This window comes from Anomaloglossus baeobatrachus, chromosome 11 (genome assembly GCF_048569485.1).
Source record: "Anomaloglossus baeobatrachus isolate aAnoBae1 chromosome 11, aAnoBae1.hap1, whole genome shotgun sequence".
NCBI lineage: Eukaryota > Metazoa > Chordata > Amphibia > Anura > Aromobatidae > Anomaloglossus > Anomaloglossus baeobatrachus.
This window is the reverse complement of record NC_134363.1, coordinates 75,034,410-75,061,725: the sequence shown is the minus strand read 5'-3', so window position 1 is coordinate 75,061,725 and position 27,316 is coordinate 75,034,410. Positions and strand designations below refer to the sequence as shown.

General features: G+C 43.9%; 1 protein-coding gene across 1 annotated transcript in view; it reads left to right on the top strand.

Moving 5' to 3' along the window:
- LOC142257277 (sulfotransferase 2B1-like) overlaps positions 1-27,316 on the top strand; it is a 260,489-nt gene that overhangs the window by 66,480 nt on the left and 166,693 nt on the right. Inside the window, exons 2-3 of the mRNA XM_075329445.1 lie at positions 13,303-13,429; positions 25,044-25,138. Coding sequence (XP_075185560.1) covers positions 13,303-13,429; positions 25,044-25,138 — 222 coding nt within the window. The remainder of the gene's footprint in view (positions 1-13,302; positions 13,430-25,043; positions 25,139-27,316) is intronic.

Genomic DNA, 27,316 nt, shown 5'->3' with positions numbered 1-27,316 from the left:
CACCTGAAACCTAAGTTGAGACACTGAATGTCCTCTAGCGGAAAAATGTGCTGGAATGGGAAGCATAGTCTGGCCGCAGCGTATGGTAGACTTATGTTTACTGATGCGGTCTCGGATATGTTGGGTGGTCTCCCCAACATATCCGAGACCGCAGGGACATTTGATAAGGTACACCACAAAATTGGTGTCACAGGTGTAGAAGTCTTTGATGGGGTACTGCTTGCCAGTTCTTGGATTAGAAAAGTATTCGCCCTTGGTGACATTAGAGCATTGGACACAATGGAGATATGGGAATGTTCCCTTGCGTGGTGTAGCCAGAAAGCATTGTCTGTCTTTGCTCATGGAAGAGCCAATGTTGGCTCGAACTAAGGTGTCCCTGATGTTACAGGGGCGTTTATGACAGATCAGTGGTGGTTGTTGAAACTCTGTGATGTCCGGGTATGCACTGCCAAGAATTGACCAGTGTTTTTTGATGACCTGACTGAAGGACGGGGAGAACGGATGGTAGGTGTTGACAAATGGTATCCGTGGATCCTTGTGGGGTTCTGGATTGCGTGTAGGAGTGGTATTGAATGCAATGTGGTGGGGGTAGTCCCTGACTAGGAATTTGGTGCTCATTTCCTGGTGTCGGAGTTTACAAGTTATGGGGTTGGAAACAATTCTGTCCACTCTACAGTGTTGAGAGATAGGCAGAGATTTTTTTATATGCCTTGGGTGGCAGCTGCTGTATAAAACAAGACTGTTTTTGTCGGTGGGTTTGGTGTAGATGTCGGTAGATATTTTACCGTCGGAGTCCCTGATGACGAGAGTGTCCAGAAAATTTATGGAATCATGATCGTAGTGCAGGGTGAATGAGATGTTGGGAGAAGCGGTGTTGATACCGTTGAACAATTCAATAAGTGATTCCTCGTTGCCGGTCCAGATAAAAAATATATCGTCGATATATCGTTTCCAAAGGGGGCTGTTGCCAGAGAAAAGTGGGTGAGGATAGACAAAATCCTCCTCAAATTTGGCCATATAGATATTAGCGTACGGGGGCGCTACATTGGATCCCATAGCGGTCCCTTTCCGCTGTATGTAGAAAGTGTCCACAAAGAGAAAGAAATTATTCTCCAGGACCACTTTTAGGACGTCCAAACAAAACTGTTTCTTTAAGTTGTCAAAATCGGTGTATTTATTGAGGAACCATTGTACGGCTTGGAGGCCCCCGTGATGATCAATGCTGATGTAGAGGCTGGTTACGTCCATGGTGACCAAGAAACAGTTTTTTGTGAGAGAATTGGCATTAGATAGTGTTTGTAGAAAATGGGTGGTGTCCTTCAGGAATGAAAGAGTGTTAGGAATGAGAGGTGTTAATATTTTTTCCAGGGTATGGGCTAGTGGTGATAGAATGGAGTCTGTTGAGGCAACGATTGGCCGGCCGGGGGGAGAGATGAGGTTTTTGTGTATCTTAGGGAGGGTGTAAAATACGGGTGTGATGGGGTGATTGTTGGTTAGGAAACTGGATAATTTATTGTCTATTGTGGCGTTGTTGGAGTAGAAGTTGACGAGGTCCTGGATGATAGAGCGAATGGTCGCAGTGGGGTCCCGTGGGATTGAAGTGTAGGTTGTAGCGTCACTGAGCTGGTTCTTAATCTCGGTCATGTAATAGGATTTGTCAAGGACGATGATGGCGCCACCTTTGTATGCAGGTTTTATGACTAGATGGGGGTTGTTTTTAAGTGCGAAGAGGGCTCTAGATTCGTCACTATTCATGTTGTGGCGAAGGTGCATGCGTCCGTGTCCATTGCGTCCGTGTCCATTGTCAGTTTTGATTTTATCAATGTCACGTGTGACCAAGGAAATGTAGGTTTCGATTGGGTGGTAGTGTCTCGGGGGTTGAAAAGTGCTTGGGTTACTGAGGCTCAATTCACGTAGAGTGAGGGAGGTTGATGAACAGGAATCTGTTGTGGAGGCCACAAGGTTGGTATTGGAAGAACTGTGGAGAGTGGAGAAGTAGGCTTTCAGTCGAAGATTTCTGAAGAATCGATTGAGTTCCTGTTTTAAGGTAAAGGTATTGAGAGGGGGTGTGGGACAGAAAGTGAGACCTTTCTGTAAAACCTGAGTTTCTTTGGGTGTGAGTGTTAGAGAGGAGATGTTATATATGATATTCTCCTTACCTGTGACCGCGTGGTTATTCTGTGTGCTGGAACCCTGTTTCTTGCCCCTCCTGTTTTGCCTCTTGTTTGTGGGCCGGTGCCTAAAAAAGAAGAAGAGGAGGGACCAGAGTAACTCTGATCGCTGTCCGTGCTGTAGGCACTTGTATAATTGCCTCGATGGGAAGGTCTGCGCTACGAAGGAAGTGAGGAGGTGCGCCATTTGTAAACTCGATTCTTCAGGTAATCGTCCTGATGACGGATAGATTTCGAGCGTTAGCGGGTCTGAAGGGTCTGGCGGAAATCTGTGATGATCTCCTAGTTGTTAGTTTTCAGTGTAGAAAAATCCGTAGCTGGGAGCGTCTGGGACTGCTGTTCCTCTATAGTTTTGATGTTGGCATCAACAGTGTTGATTTCTTTTTGCAAATAATCCAATGTTAGTATAATGATATCAAGAGAACACTTATTGAGGATACCCTCGAATTGGTCACAGTATGTGGGATTATCAGCAAAAAGGGTTGGCCTTAAAGGGACCCTAAGTCCCCTGGGGATACGCTGAGCTCGGTGATACTCCGCAAGGGTCACTGCATGAATTCCCAGCGACGTTTGCCGCTTCAACTCCTTCAGGTAGTCCCTGGTGCGGAGTTCCTCCGTAGGTATAGTGAGGAACTGATTAGTCGCAGATATCCCAGCTAGGACAGTCGCAGCTTGATCATTACTATACGAAAGCGTTGGGAGAGACATTAGGGGTGCTATACAGGAGCGCCAGCATAAACAATAAGTTAAGTAGTAGGAATAAAGATGGGCTCAACCGTTATATATGGGAGATGCTTGAAGGAAAAGTCTACAGATACTGTGATCAATCCCAAGCACTCAATCAGACAAAAATAATGCAAATAAAGGATTTTTATTTGTGGTTTATAAGCAAATTGAAAAATGCCACTACCGATAGAGCAAAGCCAAGCCAACGTTTCGGCCTATGTTAGGCCTTTGTCAAGGTCTTGCCTATAAGAAATAATAAAGATTATTTTACATAGCAAAAGTGACACATAGTAACAAAAATGTACATATTTACAAATACTGTATATACACGTACGTTTGTGAGAGACCAGAGAGTATGGACGAGTTAAATGTCCGAGGAATGTACCATGGGTAGGGCGTTTTTACTTTTCAGGCGCGGTTTACTACATAAAAGAAAAGATATATTTAAGCACCACAGGTACAGTGTAAGCAAAACATATAGCAAGCACAAGCATGCGCTGGTATAACCGTAGATCAGGGGTAAGTATACCAGTGGTTGGCAAGTGACAATGTTATAAGGGCACAACATAAACATTAACACAGACCGACCTCTAGTGGGACAGTGTCAGAAGGACAGCATTTAGATCAATATTTTGATCAATAATCACAAATGGTAAGAGAAATAGACATCATACTGATAATGTGTATTCAGAGGGCAAAAACCAGGAGAAGATATCAGACTAGACACTGAAAAGGCTAGTAAGGAGCCATTGTAATGTTGATATAATCAAGCATATATTAGGTTTGAGCAGACGTGGAGACGGCGATATACAGGTTTCTGTTAAGACCTAGTGAAGCGGCATATAGGAATTACAAGCCAGGCATAAGGTCATATGAAAAATATATAACATACCCAGAGTCAGGGAGAAGCATAGGGCTAATGGAGAGGTAGAGGAAGTGCCTAAGGGAGAAACAAGGTAAAATGCTAAGTGACTGTACACCACAGAGCCAAAAGCATATATATAGTTCAAAAAGCATGTATATAGTTAGACAGCAGAGAGTGCAATGTGGCATAGGTTTACCTTCAGGGCACGTGGAATGGGGACAGGGTCCCAGAGGAACAGGCAGGAGGCATGTGGCGCTGTTGTATGCAGCGGAGCGGCTTTTTAAAGTGAGTGCCACTTCCGGGTGTGAGTCACGGGTGTCACTGCGCAGGCGCGCATGACGTCAGTGGTGACGCGGGCGCGCGTCTGCGCATGCGCGTCTCGTCACCCGAGGGGAGAGGACGTAACTAAAGATGGGCAGTATATGTGTGTGCTGTATGCGCGTGCGCGCCAGGTCATCAAGGGGGCGGGATAAGGGAACATGGACAGGGCAGATCTGAGTGTGAGACGTCAGACTAGGGGGTGGGCCTATGTGGTGTGTAAATCGCTATTGATCAGAAACGTTTCCATAACATTTCTGATCAATAGCGATTTACCACCCTCATACCTTCCCCTCATACTTCCCTATCGCTCCATTCCCCTACTCCATCAATACATCCCCTGTTAGGAGTTACATATGTCATCTCTTCCTTCCCACTGAGTCAGTCACACCCACTCCTTACACACACCACAGGTGTGTAAAATAATCTTTATTATTTCTTATAGGCAAGACCTTGACAAAGGCCTAACATAGGCCAAAACGTTGGCTTGGCTTTGCTCTATCGGTAGTGGCATTTTTCTTTTTGCTTATAATCCACAAATAAAAATCCTTTATTTGCATTATTTTTGTCTGATTGAGTGCTTGGGATTGATCACAGTATCTGTAGACTTTTCCTTCAAGCACCTCCCATATATAACGGTTGAGCCCATCTTTATTCCTACTACTTTTCAGTAGGACATTAACCTCAAACATATTTCAAGACGACCCCAGAAATGGATGGAAACAAAAAGCTGGAGAGTTCTGAAGTGGCAGCAATGAGTCCGGATCTAAATGTTATTGATATCTGTGGAGAGATCTTAAAATTGCTGTTGGGAGAAGGCAGCTTCAAATATGAAAGACCTGGAATAGTTTCCAAAACAAGAGTCCAAAATTCCAGTTGACAGGTGTTTCTTATTGCTGGTTTTAGGAAGCGATTGATTGCAGTTATTTATTCCAAATGGTATGCAACAAAATATTAAGTTGAGGTCGCCAACAATTTTGTCTGGACCATTTTTTGAAGTTTTGTATGAAATTATGTCCATTTGCCATTTTTTATGTTGTTTTTTTTGTGTTATTCCAATACAAAGGAAATAAACGTGTATAATAAAACACGTGTAATTTCAATAATTTTATGAGTGAAATAATTTATTTTCTGGAACTATTTCAAGAGTGCCAACACTTTCGGCCAGGACTATATTACAAGGAAAAACAGAGAACAGGAAGTCATAATAACGCACACATCAGTAAAATACCGATATGCACACATAATACACTGCAGTACATACAGTAAATAGTGTGGTGCATTATGGAAGCAATGCCTGCATTAGAGTTTCTTTGTAAAACAAAAAAAGTTTTTTTTTAGGGAAAAAAATGTTTTAAAATGTACAAAGAATCTTTGTAAAAACTAAAAAGTGAATAGTGAAAATGCTTTAATTCTACAAGTTGGTAATGTAATAGGATTTTAGTTATTTCTTACTTATTCACCAAAGACTGAAAAAAGAGCACCAGAATTGTTATTTTTTTCCTGGTTCCCTCTCCACAAAAGGGTGTAAAAATTATGTAGTATTGTTATTAGTTCAGTTGGATTAAGTCTGCCAAGAAATATCTTTATATTATACTTGTAATGGAAATCTGGTGTGTCTGGTCACACACTTCCATATAGCAAACCTTATGCAGATGGCACTATGAGATCTCGGCTTTAAAAAGTGTCTAATGGCAAGAATACTATTGTGAGAATAGACGGAAGCGAGGGGCAGCTACGATACGGTCCAGAGGGGAAAAGCAACCTGCCACACTAGAGCCTGGATAAGCAGCCGTCCTTCCCTAGTGCTGCTTGTCTTGTGTGCACAGGCAAATCCCTGCTAGTCTGGTATAAGAAGAAAATAATGCACTCACCGGGTCTTTGCTGTGCAAGGTGCGGTTTATTCAGTAGTGGAGGTGGAGTAGTTGGTGCTGAGTAGTGCCCTGGATTTTTCCTCCCCTGCTAGTCTGGTCTAGTTTACATCATTGGCTCATTGACACTCACTGGTAGAGCTTTAGCACAGACTACAGAATCTAAATGTCCCTCAAAAGTACTGCGTATTAATGCTTGATTTCAATTGTGCCGCCCCCGCGTGAGCAGCCAGGCTGCTCAGATCCGGATCTGCGGTGGCTTTAGGGGTCTCCGGACCCGGGCGGGGGGGGGGGGGAGTTGTGTGGCTCCTCAAACGAAGGGGGTTATTTACAGGGGATGTGTTAGAGTTTGTGACGCCGTCCGTGGTTTGTGGTAATTTGAGAGTACCACTGCTGCAGTTGGGAGTACCCGGGGGCGATGGAATGGGGCAGCCAGGTGTTAGGACCCTCCACAGGTAGGGGGACTGCCCCGGGACTCGGTGATGGCATTGGGGGGTGCCGTGGGGAGCGCAGGGCCACTTTCGTACTCACTCAGTCCATAAAGCTAGAAAAAAGAAAATGGCACTTCCTTGTAGGGATGTCAAGAGAAATAGGGGTGCTTTTCAGGTTCCAAAGCCGTACAATGTAATTAAACAAGGCACTCCCGAACTTGAAAGTGATGCAAGTTTATTTAATCTGCATGAAAAAAACGTTTTCGGTCCACAATGGACCTTCCTCAGTTGCACATTAGTGGAGTGAACTGGAGGCACAGGATGGCGTGAAGCGCGGTATCCACCGCTGCATGGGGGCTGCCATGAGCCATCATGTGCCTCCAGTTCACTCCACTAATGTGCAACTGAGGAAGGTCCGTTGTGGACCGAAAACATTTTTTTCATGCACATTAAAAAAACTTGCATCACTTTCAAGTTCGGTAGTGCTTTGTTTAATTACAGTCCATAAAGCTGACACCGATAACTGGATAAACCAAAGTTCTGGACACCGCTGCCGCTGAGGGGAGGTAGTTCGGGTCCCGTCCCCGATGGAGTTGCCTGGTGATCCGTGACCTGCCTCCTGGCAATTACTTCTCTGTTGATCCCGGTAGTGTGGAACTAGCCCAGTCCTGCTCCCCAGTATGGGTAACTGTGGGAGCTTTCTCTCAGGCTTCACGCTTGTGATTTTCTGGGCCGTATTTGTGGAAAGTCCTATCCACCTCGTTGCGCTGGTACCCCGATTTTGGAGTGGGTGGAAAATGGATCTTGAAGGCTCCGTTCTCGTCGGGTCAATTGTCCGGTTGCCTGGAGCTACTCCCTGACCTAGGGTCCACGTACCCTGTTGTGCCCTGGTCCCAGCCCGGTGATGGTGCAGGGCTACCGGCTGTCCTCCTCGACAGTTCCATGCCCCTTGCCATGATCCCCTGCGACCGGGGGTCCAGCTCCTACTAGGTCCAGACCACCGTCTGTCACCTAGTTACTTCCAAGGAGCCCGGCTCCTGACCTCCTCTCTCCTTCACCTCCTCACTTCAACCTCCTACTTCAACTCCCTAAATTCAACTGCACTCCTACTGACACTCCTAACCTCCCCTTAACCAACCCCCCAAGTGGGCAGCCCTATTCCACTCAGGCCGTCCACTGGTGTTTCTGGTGGGTGTGGTGCAGAGTGTTCCTAGGATTTTGATTAGCTGGTTTTGGCAACACCATTAGTTAGGGACCCGTAACCAAGGAGGAGGTGGATATTGCACAGAAGGGCAGATTGCACAATATCCTGTGACGACCTGATAGGCCAGGGCGTCACACATTGCTGACCTTACTGACTGATTATGGTTTTTGCTTTCCATTATTGCAGGAGTCAGTCCCCTTTAAAGAAATTCTACAACAGCACAAAATAAACTGCAATTAAAGGTGTCATGTGGGTTGACATAATCCTGCATGGCCTTTAAGCCACTTTGTTCATTGTCGTGTTAAGCACATGTTCTTATACTAAAAATAAAAAATAAATTAATAAATAATATTGCGACAGTTCAGAAGTTTTGGAGTGCCAAGATCCTAATGAAGAGTATCCCTCTGTGCATGTCTAACACTTTCTCTTAATGATTGGTGTCTCAGCATCTAGACATCCAACAATTTATATATCTGGCATGTCACAAGTTATAAAGTTTTATAGACACTTTCAGGGACTGTTTTTTTTACATATATTCAAATATACACACAATATAATTTGCAATTTCAGTTTCATTAACAATCGTGCTCTGCTTTCCACCTATAATATCTATGTTGTTCTGCCTATTGCTGGCTGCAGAATCCATCCCTTGGCTCATTGTGAAGTGCTGATTTATGACCACTGGCCACATCAAAGTTTAGCCAAATGTTTTGTTATAAATCCCCTGTCACAACAAGCTGACTGATAGATTCTCAGTTAATTCATTCTGTACTGAACAATATGCATAGAGATGAGCAATCCTGATGATCGGCAAAGATCGTAAAAAGCTAAAATCATACGATCTTTGGACGAAGCCTGATCGGACATCCGAACATTTACCGCAAAACTCAGTGATCTTGCCAAGGATCGATAAATATTCAAATGGCAAAAACCATCTTCTCCCTGCCCATTACAGCCATGTCAAATATTGCCATGGCTGTAGTTGACCACTGTTAAAAAAAAAAAAAAAAAGGAAGCAAAAGGGTTAAAGCAGTACTTCCGAGTCTCCCCGCGGCTGCAGCGCTACTTCCAGGGCCAATAATTATACCTCATAGCAATTCACTGCTTTCCCTGCCCACCGACATCTCTAATTGGCTACAGGCAGACCGCGCCCCAACCCTCTCTGGCAGTGTTAAACCAGTGTTAGGCTATGTGCACACGCTGCGTTTTTTTGACGCTGCGTTTTTGTGCGTTTTTGGCCGCGAAAAACGCACAAAAACGCACCTGCGTCGAAAAAACGCGGCAAAAAACGCACGTGTATGCAGAAGAGCAGACAGCTGCAGAACTACAAGTCTCAGCATCCTCGATCCAATAGTGTATGCAGGAGAGCAGACAGCAGCTGTCGAACTACAAGGCTCAGCATATGCAGAAGAGCAGACAGCTGCAGAACTACAAGTCTCAGCATCCTCGATCCAATAGTGCATGCAGGAGAGCAGACAGCAGCTGTCGAACTACAAGGCTCAGCATCCTCCATCCAATAGTGTATGCAGGAGAGCAGACAGCAGCTGTCGAACTACAAGGCTCAGCATCCTCCTTCCAGGACTGTATGCAGGATTTCTTTGCCCCCCCCAAAAAAAAATGACATGGGCTTCGCCATATTTTTGTATGCTAGCCGGGTACAGCAGGCAGGTACGGGCTGCCCCCAACCCCCAGCTGCCTATTTGTACCCAGCTGGGAACCAAAAATATAGGGAAGCCCTTTTTTTTTAAATTATTTCATGAATTTCATGAAATAATTTAAAAAAAAAATGACGTGGGCTTCGCCCAATTTTTGAGTCCAGCCGGGTACAACTAGGCAGCTGGGGATTGGAATCCACAGTGCAGGGTGCCCATGCTTTCTGGGCACCCCCGCTGTGAATTGCAGTCCCGCAGCCACCCCAGAAAATGGCGCTTTCATAGAAGCGCCATCTTCTGGCGCTGTATCCAACTCTTCCGGCTGCCCTGGTGACGGGTGGCTAGCCGGGTAATAATGGAGTTAGGGTTAGCTGTATATTATCAGCTGGCCCTAAGCCCGAAATTCATGGTGTCACGCCAATATTAGACATGGCCACCATGAATTTCTAGTAAAGATAAAAAAAAAACACAACACACAGAAAAATATTTTTATTAGAAATAAAACACAACACAATTAGTGACTCCATCTTTATTGAAATAAAGAAGCCCCCCTCCGCAGTAATCCTGGGTCAGGGTCCCGCGCCGTCCAATCAGGATCCAATATCATCTGATCGGTTTGCTGGAAGGCAAAGCGATCAGATGATGTGTCAGGATCAAGTGCCTGAATCACATGACACAGCAGCTGATTGTATAAACGACTTTTATACAATCAGCAGATGCATCAGCGCAAAAAAAAAAAAAAAAAAAATAATAATACTCACTTATGTGCTGAATACCGGCAGCTCCTGCAGCGATGGGGCGGGAGTCTGATCCCGTCCGATCGCTGCAGCAGCTGCCGGTTATCAGGGATGAAGTCTCCTGACGCATCCGCTGATACCGGCCGGGCGCCCGCGTCATCGCGATACTTACGATCACCTGATGCGTCAGGTGACTGCATCAGGTGATCCATCGCCAGGTCCTGCATCCATCGGAGCCGGAGGTTTCCCGGCCGTCTGCACACAGCCGGAGCGGGGGGTGGCGATACCGTGAGAGGAGATGGGAGCGGGCATGGCACCGGGAGTCTGCAGACAGGTGAGTATAACTTTTTTTTTTTTTTTCTACTGTTAACTTTTGTTTTCGCAGCCGCTTCCATCTCCTGCCTGTACATGGCGCCGCACGGCAGCTGACATGCACAGGACGGGAGGTGGAAGCGACGGTGACGGTACCGGGAGGATTCACGCTTCTGTCTATACTGACAGAAGGAATCCTCTTCCTGTACACGTCACTTTACTACCCACCTCCTGCGTTTATAGCTGCGTTTTTGGTCTTAGAAACGCACCAAAACGCAGCTATTTGCGTTTCTCATTGCGTCTTTCAACATCCCATTGAACTCAATGGATGAAAAGCGCAGTGAAAAACGCGGGAATAATTGACATGCTGCGTTTTTGTGGTCACCACAAAAACGCAGCTGAAAAAAAAACGCTGTGTGGGGACAGCAAAAATGAAAACTCATAGACTTTGCTGGGGAAGCAAAGTCATGCAGTTTTGAGGCCAAAAACGCACCCGAAAAACGCGCAAAAACGCCGCGAAAAACGCACCGTGTGCACATAGCCTAAAATAAATGTAAAAAATGCCATGCTGTCCCCTATATATTGATACCACCACAGATAAAGCATACGGAAGTGATGTAAAGCGAACTTAAAGATGTTTTTTTTAGTTTATATGGGGGAAAAAGGTGATAGGTTCCCTTTTAATTTTAAAAAAATAGTCTCCAAAGATGTCCATTAGGGATGAGCGGGTACTTCTATGCTTGGGTGCTCGGTAATCGTAGCTAGTGATCACTACTATGCTTGGGTGCTTGATACTTGTGACAATCATTTTGACGTTCGGATGGGCCAGACTTCTTTACTAAGAATAATTGAAGAAAAACAAAAAGCCAGCACCAAATGTGCACTTCAGCACTAAAAATTCCAAACTGTACTTATTATAAAAATTTTTGAGATTTTTGGCAAAAAATTGCAATTTCTTCAGCTGCCTCGCCACATCACGGCAAATCTCATTTGAGGCAGTCCTACACTAAAATATTTTTATAAAATGTGCCATACGGCCTCACATATGAATAGTAGAACTGCTCTTAGCAGCACTCACCTGGTCTATTTCAATCCCGTACCCATGACTGAGTCATGGCTGTGGGCGGGACAGGTCCAACCAAATGCTGCATGAAGTAAATAGCCTGTGGACAAGGCCTGATGACAATGTGAACAGTCACCAACCGCCAAAATCTAGACAGATGGAATACATCCCAAATTGGGGTGCATAGCTTGGTGGGGGTCAGCCACCGACCAATTCAATGAAGAAAAAACAAAAAAGCTAGCACTAAATGTGCACTACAGCACTAAAAAATTCCAACTGTACTTATTATAAATATGAGATTTTTGGCAAAAAAATTGCAATTGTTTGAGCCACCCTGCCACTTCACGGCAAATCTCTGTTGGGGCAGTCCTACACTAAAATATTTTTATAAAATGTGCCATATGGCCTCACATATGAAATAGTAGAACTGCTCTCAGCAGTACTTACTTGGTCTTTTTCAATCCTGTACCCATGAGTCATGGCTGTGGGCGGGACCTGTCATGGGTACGGGATTGAAATAGACCAGGGGAGTGCTGCTAAGAGCAGTTCTACTATTTCATTTGTGAGGCCGTCAGGCAGATTTTATAAAAATATTTTAGCATAGGACTGCCCCAAAGAGCTTTGCCGGGACGTGGCGGGGTAGCTCAAGAAATTGCAATTTTTTTCGGTGGCTGACCCCCACCAAGCTATGCACCACAATTTGGGATGTATTCCATCTGTCTAGATTTTGGCGGTTGGTGACTGTTAACATTGTCATCAGGCCGTGTCCACAGGCTATTTACTTCATGTAGCATTTGCTTGGACCTGTCCCGCCCACAGCCATGACTCAGTCATGGTTTCGGGATTGAAATAGACCAGGTGAGTGCTGCTAAGGGGTACTTTGCATGCTGCAACATCGCAGGCCGATGCTGCGATGCCGACCGCGATAGTACCCTCCCCCGTCGCAGCAGCGATTTCCTTGTGATAGCTGCCGTAGCGAACATTATCGCTACGGCAGCTTCACATGGACTCACCTGTCCTGCGACCGTCGCTCTGGCCGGCGACCCGCCTCCTTGTTAAGGGGGCGGGTCGTGCGGCGTCATAGCGACGTCACACGCCAGGCGGCCAATCGGAGCGGAGGGGCGGAGATGAGTGGGATGTAAACATCCCGCCCATCTCCTTCCTTCCGCATATCCTACGGAAGCCGCAGTGACGCCGGTAGGAGATGTTCCTCGCTCCTGCGGCTTCACACACAGCGATGTATGCTGCCACAGGAACGAGGAACAACATCGGACTGTCGCGTCAGCGTGACGCTGCACCGATGATACGATTACGACGCTTTTGCGCTCGTTAATCATATCATCGAGCCTTTACACACTACGATGTCGCATGCGATGCCGGAAGTGCGTCATTTTCAATTTGACCCCACCGACATCGCACCTGCGATGTCGTAGTGTGCAAAGCCCGCCTAAGAACAGTTCTACTATTCATATGTGAGGCCGTATGGCACATTTTATAAAAATATGTTAGTGTAGGACTGCCTCAAATGAGATTTGCCGTGACGTGGCGAGGTAGCTCAAGAAATTGCAATTTTTTGCCAAAAATCTCAAAAATTTTTATAATAAGTACAGTTTGGAATTTTTAGTGCTGAAGTGCACATTTAGTGCTGGCTTTTTGTTTTTCTTCTAAGAATAATTGAAGTCTATGTGGAGCTCAACCATTTTTCAGGAAGATCTTCAAGAAAAATGCTTGAGTTCCGCATAGACTTCGATTATACTCTGTAAAGATGTCAAGACCATCTGAATGTGAAAATGATTATTAAGAGTATCGAGCACTTGAACATAGTAGTGATCATTCATCACTAATGGACACATCTTTTGTTATGTCAGGTACAATTTTGGATATACTGTAGGACTGTTTATAGCTTCATAGGTTTACTGATTTATATTGATATTTGTTCCTTTATTCTATAGATCATCTATGTTATGAGGAACCCTAAGGATATCCTGGTGTCTTTGTTTCATTTTTCTAAAATGCTCCATCTGTACAAAGAGCCCAAAAGTTTACCAGAGTTTTTTGAAGATTTTTTGCAAGGCAACAGTGAGTACTAGTGTTCATTGCATTGTTTAAGGGGATCTGTCAGCAAGTTTTTATATACAGTGTGTTCGCCCATATCCTGTCCACCGCCATTAACTTGAGAACGGCGGCAGCTATAGGCATAGGTGTCTAGGTATAGTAAAGTGGCCATGCGCTACACAATGAAACCACCTATAGAGCCACCTGGTGGAAAACAACGGAGTTAGAATTTTTATCTTAAAAACGGAATGAGATAGAGAAAAAAAGTGAATTACAAAGTTGTAGGGCATCATCAATTCAATACGAATCGACACCTTGCATACAGAAATGCTATGATATGAAACCAATGACCCCCCCAAAACATTGAATGCTGGTCATGCATATGGCGCTCATTTAACTTTGATGCTCAAAGTGGCCACCGTCAGCTGCAATGCACATCTGGACTCTGCACAGCATACTGGATCTTGCTGCACGTTGTGCAATGTGGTGGGTGACACGTTTGCACAAGCATCAGTGATACGTCGTCGTAGGTCCTGCAATGTTGGTGGAGGGGTCGCATGCACCTGCTGTTTGATGTGACCTCACAGAAAGAAGTCCAATTGGGTCAGGTCAGGTGAGCGTGGCGGCCACTCCACACAGCCACCATACCCAATGACTTGTAGGAAGGTCTCCATGAGGTATCGCTTCACATCCGCAGCCTTGTGAGTTTTATACATGCTAATCATAGCCTTTCTGTATGCAATGTGTCGATTCATATTGAATTGATGATGCCCTACAACTTTGTAATTCACTTTTTTTCTCTATCGCGTTCCGTTTTCGAGATAAAAATGCTAACTCCGTTGTTCTCCACCAGGTGGTGCTATAGTTGGTTTTATTGCATAGCACATGGCTACTTTACTATACCTAGACACCACTTCTATGCCTACAGCTGCCGCCGTTCTCAAGTTAATGGCAGTGGACAGGATATGGGTGGACACACTGTATAGAGGTACTTATAGCTGTATAGGTGTTGGTCACCCAAGAAAAACAATATCTTTTCTTGTATTGATCTGATGTGTGTAAGTTATGACGAATCTAGCATAAAAATCATATGTAAATCAGCTTTGATGGAAGTGCGCTGGGAGCGTGTCACTGCACTAGGAAAAAGCCATCTGATAAATACCACTGAATGAAACCAGTATACCAAGACCAATATCACCATGATACATAGTGACCATGAACAGTGGTAAATGACACTGGTGATCTACAGAACATATTCAGTGGATATAAAAAGTCTTTACACCCCTGATAAAATTCCAGTTTTTTGTCATCTGTATGAAATAATTGAGAAACAAAGTCAAATCATTTTGAGAGGGAAAATAAAAATGACAAAACTAAAATAATGTTATAGCATAAATGTGAATCATCTCTTATAATTGGGGATGTGGTTGTGTTCAGAATTAGCTGATAACACTTTCATTTTTCTGACATTTACTTAGTTGCATTTTACAGCAAAAGCCATGGTCTGTAAACAGCTTAGAACACAGTAAAGGGATCTCATTGATGAAAGTTAGTCCAATGTACTAGATACACCATGGAACACTGTGTATCGCTTTTCCCCTTGCCTTCTACTGTCCACCGTCTATATTTCTAAATAAATCTCACTGTTGCATGAAAAACTATTGGAGAGTGCGGTGAACTTTATTATATACTACCTGGGAAGCTACAGTATATCCCATCTACCAGCACCTCTTAATTTAACCGGCTGTGTGCACACTAATTCTATCATTATTTTGTAAACAGCTTAGAACACAGCAAAGGGATCTCATTGTTGAAAGTTAGTCCAATGTACTAGATACACCATGGAACACTGTGAAGACAGGCATCAAGAAGTGGCTTAAATTTGGTAAAACAGTGACATTTACCTATATTACGCCTAACTCGACATCTCTCAAAAATGTATAAGAAGACAAAAAACAAAATAAGCCTTTGAAACTGCCAAGCAATGCTAAAGGAGCTGCAGGAATTTCTGGCAAGTACTGATTGTGTACTGCATGTGACAACAATTTTTCATATTCCTTATATGACTACAAAGGAAAACATCCAAACCCAGCTATATTTTGCCAAAATCTACATTGTCTGCAAAAACCATGTGGAAAAACATGTTATGGTTTGATGAGACCAAGATTGAACTTTGTTGTCAGTTTCCAAAAGGTATGTTTGGCGATAAGCCAACATTGCACACAACCAAAAGAATACCATACTCACAGTGAAGCATGGAAGGGGCAGCATTATGCTGTAGAGCTGTTTTAGAGCAGCTGGAACTGGGGATTTAGTCAGACAAGGTGGAGGATATTATGAGCAGTTTTAATTACAAGTTGTAATACTCACCACTGGGGAAGGTGGCAAGCGAGAGTTGACCCACTGCCCCACAGGGGGAACCCAAGCTTACCCTTTAGTGGGAGGGGCTTAACTAAGCACCCGTCATGAAGCAGAATACTAGGTGCCACACCCAGGGCAATAACCGGGCCTGTGGCAGCTGAGTTGTGCAGGGACACAACAGGACAGGTAGACACAGTCATAAACAGGACAGACACTGGCAGGACAAACAGGGCAGAACACAAGGCACAGTTGGAATGGGGAAGTGCTGGACAGGCGGGCGCAAGTAAGTAACTTCTGGCACGGGTCATCAGGCTCAGGTCATCAGATGTGGAACATCAGGCACAGGACATCGGACACAGGTGCAGCCAGGACAGGGCATATGGAGGAACTCCGGTCATCAGGGTCCAGGTTATCTGGCACAGAACTCTGGTTGTCAGGGTCCAAGTCATCAGGCATGGATCACCAGGTGTGAGACATTGGGGACTGGACACCAGACACGGATGCAGCAGCCATGGCTTAGGCAGACAGGACGACAGGTGCAGGCGGATTAGGGCACAGGTGCAGGACAAAGGGTAATACCAGGGAACAGACAAGACAGCTCCAAGGAAACGGACAGGACAAAAACAGGAAAACGGTAGTGGTAGTATGCAGGACTGGGAGAAGAGAGCAGACAGGCAGGACCAACACACAGGTTAGGATCAGAATCCTAATGTATTGCTCTGGCCCCTCCCATTATGGGAGAGAGCCTTAAGTATTTGTTGCTTCCCAATGGTAGGCTGAGGACACCTTTGCAAGGTGCGCACGCCTCCGCTTAAAGTGACATGAAGCATGCACGCTCGCCCCCTAGGCTGGAGACCAGGAAACCTCTCGCAGCATGCGCAGCTAGGCAGGAGCTGAGGATTGACACACATGTGGGCATCCACATTGGGGATGAGCCGGGGACCGCACAACACGTGGATGGCAATGAAGGGATGCAGAGGACCACACAATATGTGGGTAACCACGGGGGTAGGCTGAGGACCACGCAACATGAGGAACGCCATGCGGGAGTGCAGAGGACCATGCTACACGTGGACGGCCATGCAGGTAAGCAGGTATATACAAAGAAAAAGAACAGGAGTTTAAAGTGGATTTTCAAAAAATTATTTTATTTCGTACAACAATATAGAAACATTTAATACGGACAAAAAAAACTTGCAAAAACTGGTCTTTCCTATACTGTGCATACAGAGATAGCTGTCAGTCACTGATTAGGACCGCCTACTGGACTAAAATAAATAATAAAAAACAGGTATTTTAATTTGAGTGAGTATTGTATCTTTTCCTGCAAACCATTATATAGTTTTCTCAGCTTCTCCTTCTATATACCATGCTATCGTCATATTGCATGTACAACGTAACACCTTCTCTTTAAGCTCTGCCATAGTTAGTATTCACTATATCCATGCCTCCACACAATACAAGCACTCTTTATGCTTTGTCTCACCTCTGTTTCTTCTTAGGGTTCATGCGCATGTAACTGCTGAATATTCTGCAGCGATTTGACAGCACATGTGCGCTTCAAATCGCTGCAGAAAGACTGCATAATGAATGCAGTTTATTTGTAAAAAAAAAGCAGATTTCATGCTGTTGGGATGCTGCCCCCACCATAGACAGAGTGGGAACTGCATCCAGAACGCACAAATAATTGACATGCTGCTTTTCTGAACGCACGGATTTGGGTCAAAATTTTAACACCCAAATCGCTACGTTCAAAAAAGCAACATGCGCACGTATCATGCACAATCTACATAGATTGTGCAGGGGACACAGGACACATGCATTTACGCTGCAGTGCAATACGCAGCATAAATGCATGTGAGTACGCAACGTGTGCATGAGCCCTTACTCTACAGTAGAGCAGGGATCCATATACTGTGGATCGGAAGCCTCATGTGAGAAAAAGAGCATGATGAAAAAAATAAATAAATCACAGGATTCTGCGAGTGGTGGCACAAATTGGATGGCACACACCCATTCAAGTGTATGAGGGTGTGTGTTACACATCGGACTTCACTTAGATGACATCTGAGTGAAGTCTGATTTCCATGGAAATTTTGTTCTCTATCTTCTGCTCACCTGTGATATGATTCTCTTATCCGAAAGAATCAAATCACACTAAGCTGACACTCTGATCAAGCTCGGATCAGAGTTTGGACAGAGTGTCATTAACATAATTGGCCTGATTCCCTTGCATGAGAGAATCTACCATCGTCTGACCATAAATGCATGTATAGTGACCATAAATGCAGGTATCGTGATTTGATGTGTGTTCTGTAGGGAACTTTTATCTGTCATTATACTAGTATTGGGGAGGTCTGGGTGTCACTACTGGGGTTAAGGAGAATTTGGGTGCCACTATTCAAGAAGTTCTGTATTTAGTTCATGACCTCTCAAAGCTAAATATGGCTCTTGATATAAGGCCCCCTTCACACGTCCGTGTCTCCGATTCGTGTTTGGTCCGTTTCCTCACGTGCCGGAGGCACGGGCACACGTAGACCCATTAAAATCAATGGGTCTGCGCACACATGTGTGTTTTGCTATGGACAGTGTGTACGTGTGGAGCATACGTGTGCCCATGTGCTCCACACATAGACATGTTCGTTTTTCTCCGGCATCACGGGTGTCACACAGCCTGCATACGGATGTGATCCGTGTGACACGCACAGTAGAAAACACACGTGTTTGTAAAAAAAAAAAATTTCTATACTCACCTTCTCCAGCACTGCCGTCTCTGCCGCTGCTGTCACTTGCTTCTGACCTCCGCTCATTATGATCATTGAATATTCACTCCACTACGGGCCAGAAGCAGCAGCAGCGGGGAGTCGGCAGGATTGGAGACCGAAGATCAGCACTACGGACAGCAACGCCAGGGACAGGTGAGCAGAAAGTTCCTGTTCTCCGTGTGTTATCATGGATAACACACAGAGAACACACGTTGTGCCATAAAAACAGCACACGGAGGACAATACACACTTTTGACACATCCGTGAAAAACGTGTGTGATTTTGACGGACGTGTGAAGGGACCTAAGATAGGTTGTGCACCACTGCTCTAGAGTATGATTTAGTTTTTATATGTTCCCTACTAAAAGGTATTTGCTATGTAATCTGAAGACAGCAGAAAATATTGTCTTAAACACAGATTTCAGAAATGTGTAATTTATTAAAGGGGTGGTTCACCCATTTTTTTTTTTTTATATGAGTGCAACTTACTATTTTAGGTGTTTTCTGCATTGGCTTCTATTTGCAGTTCTGGCACTGAGCGGTGCTATCCTGCACGCTCAGGGCCGGTCACATGACCCCCTGGTGCTGTGGCCGCTGGTATCTTGAGATGCAGGTGGCGGGTAGCATTGTACAGGCTATGCGGGCAGGCAGGACGCAGGGAGAGCAGTGTACTCACTCAGGCTGTGTGGATGTTGGTGCAACCATTAAGCAGACTCTGACACAGGAGTAAACCAAGTCTCTGGGTGCCGCTGCCACTCTGGGGAGCTCGTCCGGGAATCCGTTCCCGATGGTATTGCTTAGTGGTCCAGAGCCTGCCTCCATGCACATGTACAGTCATATGAAAAAGTTTGGGCACCCCTATTAATGTTAACCTTTTTTCTTTATAACAATTTGGGTTTTTGCAACAGCTATTTCAGTTTCATATATCTAATAACTGATGGACTGAGTAATAATTCTGGATTGAAATAAGGTTTATTGTACTAACAGAAAATGTGCAATCCGCATTTAAACAAATTTTGAACAGTGCAAAAGTATGGGCACCCTTATCAATTTCTTGATTTGAACACTCCTAACTACTTTTTACTAAAGCACTAAATTGGTTTTGTAACCTCATTGAGCTTTTGACTTCATAGGCAGGTGTATCCAATCATGAGAAAAGGTATTTAAGGTGGCCACTTGCAAGTTGTTCTCCTATTTGAATCTCCTATGAAGAGTGGCATCATGGGCTCCTCAAAACAACTCTCAAATGATCTGAAAACAAAGATTATTCAACATAGTTGTTCAGGGGAAGGATACAAAAAGTTGTCTCAGAGATTTAAACTGTCAGTTTCCACTGTCTCTGTCCTCAGTTTCTTGTTAAGCCCAGAAGTGGCAGGCCAAGAAAAATGATCAGAAAGGCAGAGAAGAAGAATGGTGAGAACAGTCAAGGACAATCCACAGTCCACCTCCAAAGACCTGCAGCATCATCTTGCTGCAGATAGTGTCAATGTGCATCGGTCAACAATACAGTGCACGTTGCACAAGGAGAAGCTGTATGGGAGAGTGATGCGAGAGAAGCAGTTTCTGCAAGCACGCCACAAACAGAGTCGCTTGAGGTATGCAAAAGCACATTTGGACAAGCCAGTTACATTTTGGAAGAAGGTCCTGTGGACTGATGAAACAAAGATTGAGTTGTTTGGTCATACAAAAAGACGTTATGCATGGAGGCAAAAAAACCACAGCATTCCAAGAAAAGAACTTGCTACCCACAGTAAAATTTGGTGGAGGTTCCATCATGCATTGGGGCTGTGTGGCCAATGCCGGCACTGGGAATCTTGTTAAAGTTGAGGGTCGCATGGATTCAACTCAGTATCAGCAGAGTCTTGACAATAACATGCAAGAATCAGTGACGAAGTTGAAGTTACGCAGAGGATGGATATTTCAGCAAGACAATGATCCAAAACACTGCTCCAAATATACTCAGGCATTCATGCAGAGGAACAATTACAATGTTCTGGAATGGCCATCCCAGTCCCCAGACCTGAATATCATTGAAAATCTGTGGGATGATGTGAAGCATGCTGTCCATGCTCGGCGACCATCAAACTTAACTGAACTGGAATGGTTTTGTAAACAGGAATGGTCAAATACACAGTGGAGCCTTGGATTACGAGCATAATTGGTTCCGGGAGTGTGCTCTTAAACCAAGTTACTTTTATATCAAAGCAAATTTTCCCATAGGAAATAACTGAAATGCAGACAATTCGTTCCACAACCCAAAAATATTTAGAGTATTTATACAAACATATTATAGTAATACATAATAATGTCCTGTATTCATATAAAATTATTACAGTACACTAATACAAAATACTGTACAGTACAATTAAAAACATGTAAAACAAATTAAACTGCACTTTAGCTTACAATAGAATTATTGGTGTGCGGGAGGTACAGTACAAGCAATGTGCTATACTGGTTAGCAGAAAGAGTACAGTATTGTATGCACAAATGCAAAGTGATAGAAATACTATATCGTATATACTGTACTGTGCAATGGTATACTGTATAGAGTAAACAGTACATATGGACAGAAAGTTACCTCCAGAGCGGGTCAGAGCGCGGTGAAAGGATGGAACCGGAACTGTACATGATGGGAATTTGCTCTTATTGCAAAGCATTGCTCTGAAACCAAGTTACAAATTTTAAAAAAGCTTTGCTTGTCTTGCAAAACGCTCTCAAATCAAGTTACTCTTAAACCAAGGTTCCACTGTACCTTCATCCAGGAACTCATTAAAAGCTACAGGAAGCGACTAGAAGCTGTTATTTTTGCAAAAGGAGGATGTACAAAACATTAATGTCACTTATGTTAAGGTGCCCATACTTTTGCACTGGTCAAATTTTGTTTAAATGCGGATTGCACATTTTCTGTTAGTACAATAAACCTCATTTCAGTCCAGAAATATTACTCAGTCCATCAGTTATTAGATATATGAAACTGAAATAGCTGTTGCAAAAACCCAAATTGTTATGAAAAAAAAAAAGATTAACATTAATAGGGGTGCCCAAACTTTTTCATATGACTGTATATAGATGTTTCTCAGTGACCCCTCGGTCTGAAGCGGTTAGGGTCCTGCTCCCTATATTTGAATAGGAAAGCTGTGCTCTCGATGGCTGACACTTGGGATTTCAGTGGGCCGCATAAGGCTACTTTCACACTTGCGTTGTTTGGCATCCGTCACAATGTGTTGTGTGACGCATGTGACGGATGCGTTGTAAATAGTGTGATTAAAAGGCAACGGATTCCTGTGAAATAACGTGTTGCGTTAGGTTTCTTTAGCCGAGAGAGAGAGCCCCCATCATCACCGCACACACCGGCACTACCGCCCCATCATCACTATACACACCCAGGCACTACTGCACCTATCATCACCGCACACACCGGCACTACCGCACCCATCATCACCGCACATACCGCGGCACTACCGCACCCATCATCACCGCACACACCCCGGCACTACCGCACCCATCATCACCGCACACACCCCGGCACTACCGCACCCATCATCCCCACACGCACGCAGGCACTACTGCACCCATCATTACCGCACACACGCAGGCTCTACCGCACCATCATCACCGCACACACGCAGGCACTGCCGCACCCATCATCACTGCACACACCCCGGCACTGCCACACCCATCATCACTGCACACACGCAAGCAAAAAAACGCTGATGTGAAAGTAGCCAAAATGCATGCCACATGGATGACACATAGAGACTAGGCAAGAGGGAATAAAGCAATCTCATGACCCAATCATTTTTTCCCCAACTATTTATTTTTTCACATGTTGCGCAGGCTCAGAATTTCTGTACACACACACACACACACACACACTATGAACTATATGAACAAGCAGAAGATAGACACTTTTTTCCCCTGGTTGTGCAGAGCTTCTGCTGTCACTATTTTGATTTCTCTCAGTGCTTCCACACAGGGAAGACGGCAGGGAGGAGTCTTTGGGTGGAGAGCTGAGTGGGTGTGTTAGATACAGTTCTAAGAATTATGGGAGTTGTAGGAACTGAAGCCAGGAAGTCAGGAGAGAGATTAACCCCATCAGAGCTGGAGACAGAAATGAGGATGTGCTAGAGCACGATAAAAGGTAATATTGCTGAAATAACATAATTGATGTGTGGAGAAGCACATATTAGCAAGATTTATGAGGGGGAAAAAAAATCAGTTTTGGTAACTGGACAACTTCTTTAAGCTATGTGCTCTAGTTTATGTAATATAATGATGGATCTATCACTAGAAGATTATCATTGCTGGGACACGCTGCCTTGTGGCAAATGGTCTGACCAAGCCCCCTCTTCTAATAAGCACCCCACTGTCAATAGACAATGTATAGAGCTGTGGTTGGGTTAGGTTTCATCCTACATCTTAAAACTCCGATTCTGTCACAAATGCTGCACCCATTAAGGCCTTTTTCACACGTTCGTGAAAAACCACGCACGTTTTTCTTGGACGTGTCAGAGGTGCGTTTTGCCCTCCGTGACCCGTGTTTATTGCCTACGTGTGTTCTCTGTGTGTTATCCGTGATAACACACGGAGAACGGGAACTTTCTGCTCACCTGTCGCTGTCCGTGGTGCTGATCTTCGGTTTCCGGTGCTGCCGACTCCCCGCTGCTGCTGCTTCTGGCCGCAGTGAAGTGAATATTCAATTAGCATAATGAGCGGCGGTCGGCAGCAAGTGACAGCAACGGCAGAGACTGCAGGGCTAGAGAAGGTGAGTAAAGTTTTTTTTTTCTCGCAGATACATGTGTTTTCTCCGGCGCATGTCACACGGAAGACATCCATGTGGTCCATTTGTGTTACGTGTGACCCGTTTGTGTTCCGTGTGACACCCGTGATGCCGGAGAAAACGTGGACATGTCTACGTGTGGAGCACACGTACGCTTCACACGTACACACGGTCCATGGCACAATACGCATGTGAATGCAGACCCATTGATTTTAATGGGTCTACGTGTGCCCAAGTCTCCGTTACGTGAGAAAACTGACCATACACGTAGCGAAGGCACGAACGTGTGAAAGAGGCCTTAGTGATACATCGATGGAATCAGGCTCTGTCTCTACATTATGCTGCTTTCAGAAGAAGAAGTAAAAACCTGGTGACAAATTCTCTTTAACTTTAAAGTGCTGGGAAATACATTGCTGGTAAACATTTAGGCCCTGTGCGCACTGGAAAATGGAATTTTTTTAACAAAATTCCACAGGGTCTGAAAGATTACTGCTCCCGCGGTAAAAAAGTGCGGCAAACCACACCCGAAAACCGCATGCGGTTTGCCGAGGCTTACCACGGTATTGCCGCATGCGGGTTGGTACATGTGCTTTAATGCATTCAATGCAATAAAGCACATTGAAAGAAAAAAAAAAAAGTAATTTCCTACTGAGATAGATAGCAGACAGATAAATAGACAGATAGAAGAATAGAAGACAGATAGAAGAATAGATAGAGGGATAGATAGATGAGTCCCTGTGAGCACACGCTGCATTTCTCCCGAGCGGTAATGTGTTGTTCACATTACCGGCTGTGGTAAATGCCCTGTGGTTACCTCTGCTGTCTCGTTGCGAGGCTGCATTCAGCGCTGTGTGTCAGTCGCAGCTGGATGCAAGCATCGCAGGACGTGGGCAGCTGCGGGCTGATATTCTTGGCTGCGGGAGGCATTACCCTGTCCCTCGCCCTCCCCAGCCTGAGAATACCGGGTCGCCGCTGTGTGCTTACCTCGGCTGGACGGTAAAAATACGGCGGAGCACACGTGTTTTTTTTTTCTATATGTCCGTTTGCTTTCTGTGTATTCTATATGTCTGTGTGTGAGTGCGATGAGTGTGTTCTATGTCTGTGATGTGTTTGTTTACTCTCTGCTCCGCTTCCTCTTCCTGGCATAATGACATCACTTCCCTGCAAACCGCAGGCAGCGATGTACATTACAGGAGGTAAACCGCGAAATACCAGAGGGAGTAACGCAGGAAAACGCAATGAACCGCACAGAATTTGCTGCCTGCATTATTCCCTGCGGGATTTCACAATTACATTGTAGTCAATGGAGTGAAATGCCGCAGCGACGTGCAGAAAAGAAGTGACATGCAATTGTTTTTGCTGCGGGAATCCCGCAGCAAAACATGCAGCTGTCAAAATCCGCATAGTGCGCATAGTATTTTTTTTCCCCATAGGTTTTGCTGGTGAATCACTGCAGAGATGTTATGAACCTAGCATGCAGCGAAACATGCAGCAAAACCGCAGGTAATCCGCGGCAAAAAACGGCAAGTGCGCACAGGGCCTTACAGTAGATTGTGATCCAATGTAAATAATGATTATATTTAGAGGCTCTTATATTTTAAAAAATAATAAAGTGTTTAATGTTTTATATAATTGTCATCCAGTGGGACTATAGAGCCTCATTTATGATTGCTACAATGTTTTATAAAGTCACATACAGACATGTCCTTTTTATCTCATTTTTTTATAGTACTTTATAACTCCTGGTTTGACCATGTGAAAGGATGGATGCAAATGAAAGGCAATAAGAACTTTTTTGTCATTACATATGAGGAGCTGCATGAGGTTAAGTAATCATAATAACAATAATAATAATAAGCAGAATGTGATCCCAGATAGTATTACATGGATGAAATCAACTGTCCTCATACCTCTATCCCACATTTCCTGCCTTTTGACATCTTTAAGATTTGATTTCAAAGTTATCCACAACTATATACAATAGTACAATTATTTTGTTATTGTAGTCCTAAAAAAGTGAACCTGTCATTAGTTAGTAGCGGTAGTGCTATAGTGGTAGTGCTGTAAGCAGTGGTAGTGCTATAGTGGTATAAGTAGTGCTAGTGCAATAGTGGTAGTGCTGTAAGTAGTTGTAGTGCTATAGTAGTAGAAGTAGTGGTAGTGCTATAGTGGTAGTGGTATAAGTCGTTTAGTGCTATAGTGGTGGTGCTATAAGTGGTGATAGTGCTATAGTGGTAGAAGTAGTGATAGTGCTGTAGTAGTAGTGCTGTAGTGGTAGTGCTATAGTGGTAGTGATATAAGTAGTGGTAATACTATAGTGGTAGTGCTATAATTAGTGGTAGTGCTATAGTGGTAGTGATATAAGTAGTGGTAGTACTATAGTGGTAGTGCTATAGTGGTAGAAGTAGGGGTAATGCTGTAGTAGTACTGCTGTAGTGGTAGTGCTATAGTGGTAGTGTTATATAGGCTCATGTGCCCGAATATAAATGACACCTTTTTTATCGCAATCTGTGCCACTCAAGAGAAATCTTGGGTACAAAGCATATAATAATCAGACTTGAAATGTACAGGGGATACCAATGTACTTCAAAGAAGCAGTAGAAGGGAATGGACACACCCCAGTCTGATTTGCTTACACCTTTTACAATACATTTCTCATGATTGGGACATTGTTTCTCCACAAAGAAGGTATAAACTTCTATTGGACAAATAGCAGCTATACACTCATACCACTACTTCCTTTTTATAAACTCCTTGACTTGTTCTCTTTAAATCAATTTAGTTATCCTTATGATTATTTAAATGATTATTTAAGAAAATGGAATTCAGATCTAATATTTAACCTTCGTGGCCTAGTCTTTGGTGTAATCTGAGTTTAACATTTCTGATTTAGCATAACAAGGGTAAAGTTCTGTAGAAATAGGCAGCATTGGCTGTAAAGTAAATAGTTGGCGGTATGGACTTTGCTATGTACTGAGTTGTTATTGGTGTCATGAGCGTCATTTCTCACTTTGTCACAGACTTTACATCTACACTTTATGCTGACCGACAAGTTGTCTTCTGTTATGCTCATCTTTATTTATTGGGTCTTCCTTCGTTCTTTTTCTTTTGAGTTGATAGAGAAATAACTATAAGGGATCGTTTATATGGTCGTGGGAATGAGTCAGGGGCTCAGAGTCTGTACAGGGGCATGTCTACGGCTACCTACTACACACCATATCACACACATGTGCCTCAAAACAGAAAGTATTATGGAGATATTCTCCTCTAAATGTAATGTTTCAGCACTGGAGTGTGGTGTTTTATGGCACATTCATTTTTTCTTCTGATTTATATGTAATCTAATAGAAAACCTGTATAGACTTCTGTATGAAACAAAAAAACTGATATAGTCTTTATTTTTGGATATATAATAACACGTTAACATTGAAATATATAATATATTATGTAAGAATAGCAAATATTAAAATAGTAACAATCTTGAAAACATTAAAGATACCAGGGATTAGGGGAAGTGGAGGAGTAAGGATAAGGGGTATAAGAGGGTATATGGGGATTGTTAAGAATGAAGGTTATAGAGTTGTACTTTAGAAGCGGCAGTATTTGTAGTTTGAGGATATATCTAATAGATATACATTGACAAGCATAAGAGTAACAATGTTTTTAACTTTTGATTTTCAGGCTCCATATCTCACCATCCACTACAGCTTTGAGCATGAGACGACCTTCATTTTATAGACAAGCATCTTGGCTATCTCGTACATAAATTTGATTTGCAACCATTTAGCATATAATTATTTATGCAGATTTTTGACATATCCCTACATTGTTGCTGTTTTACTCATATGAATCTAAATGTTAATTTATATTATTTTGTTAGTATCTTGTAAATGTCCTTTGGCTTTCAGTACAGCCTGAATTTGGCGTACACTCGATCAGATTCAAGAACGTCTTGGCCAAGATCTGATCCCAGGTCTCTTGCACACGGTCCCAATATTGGTG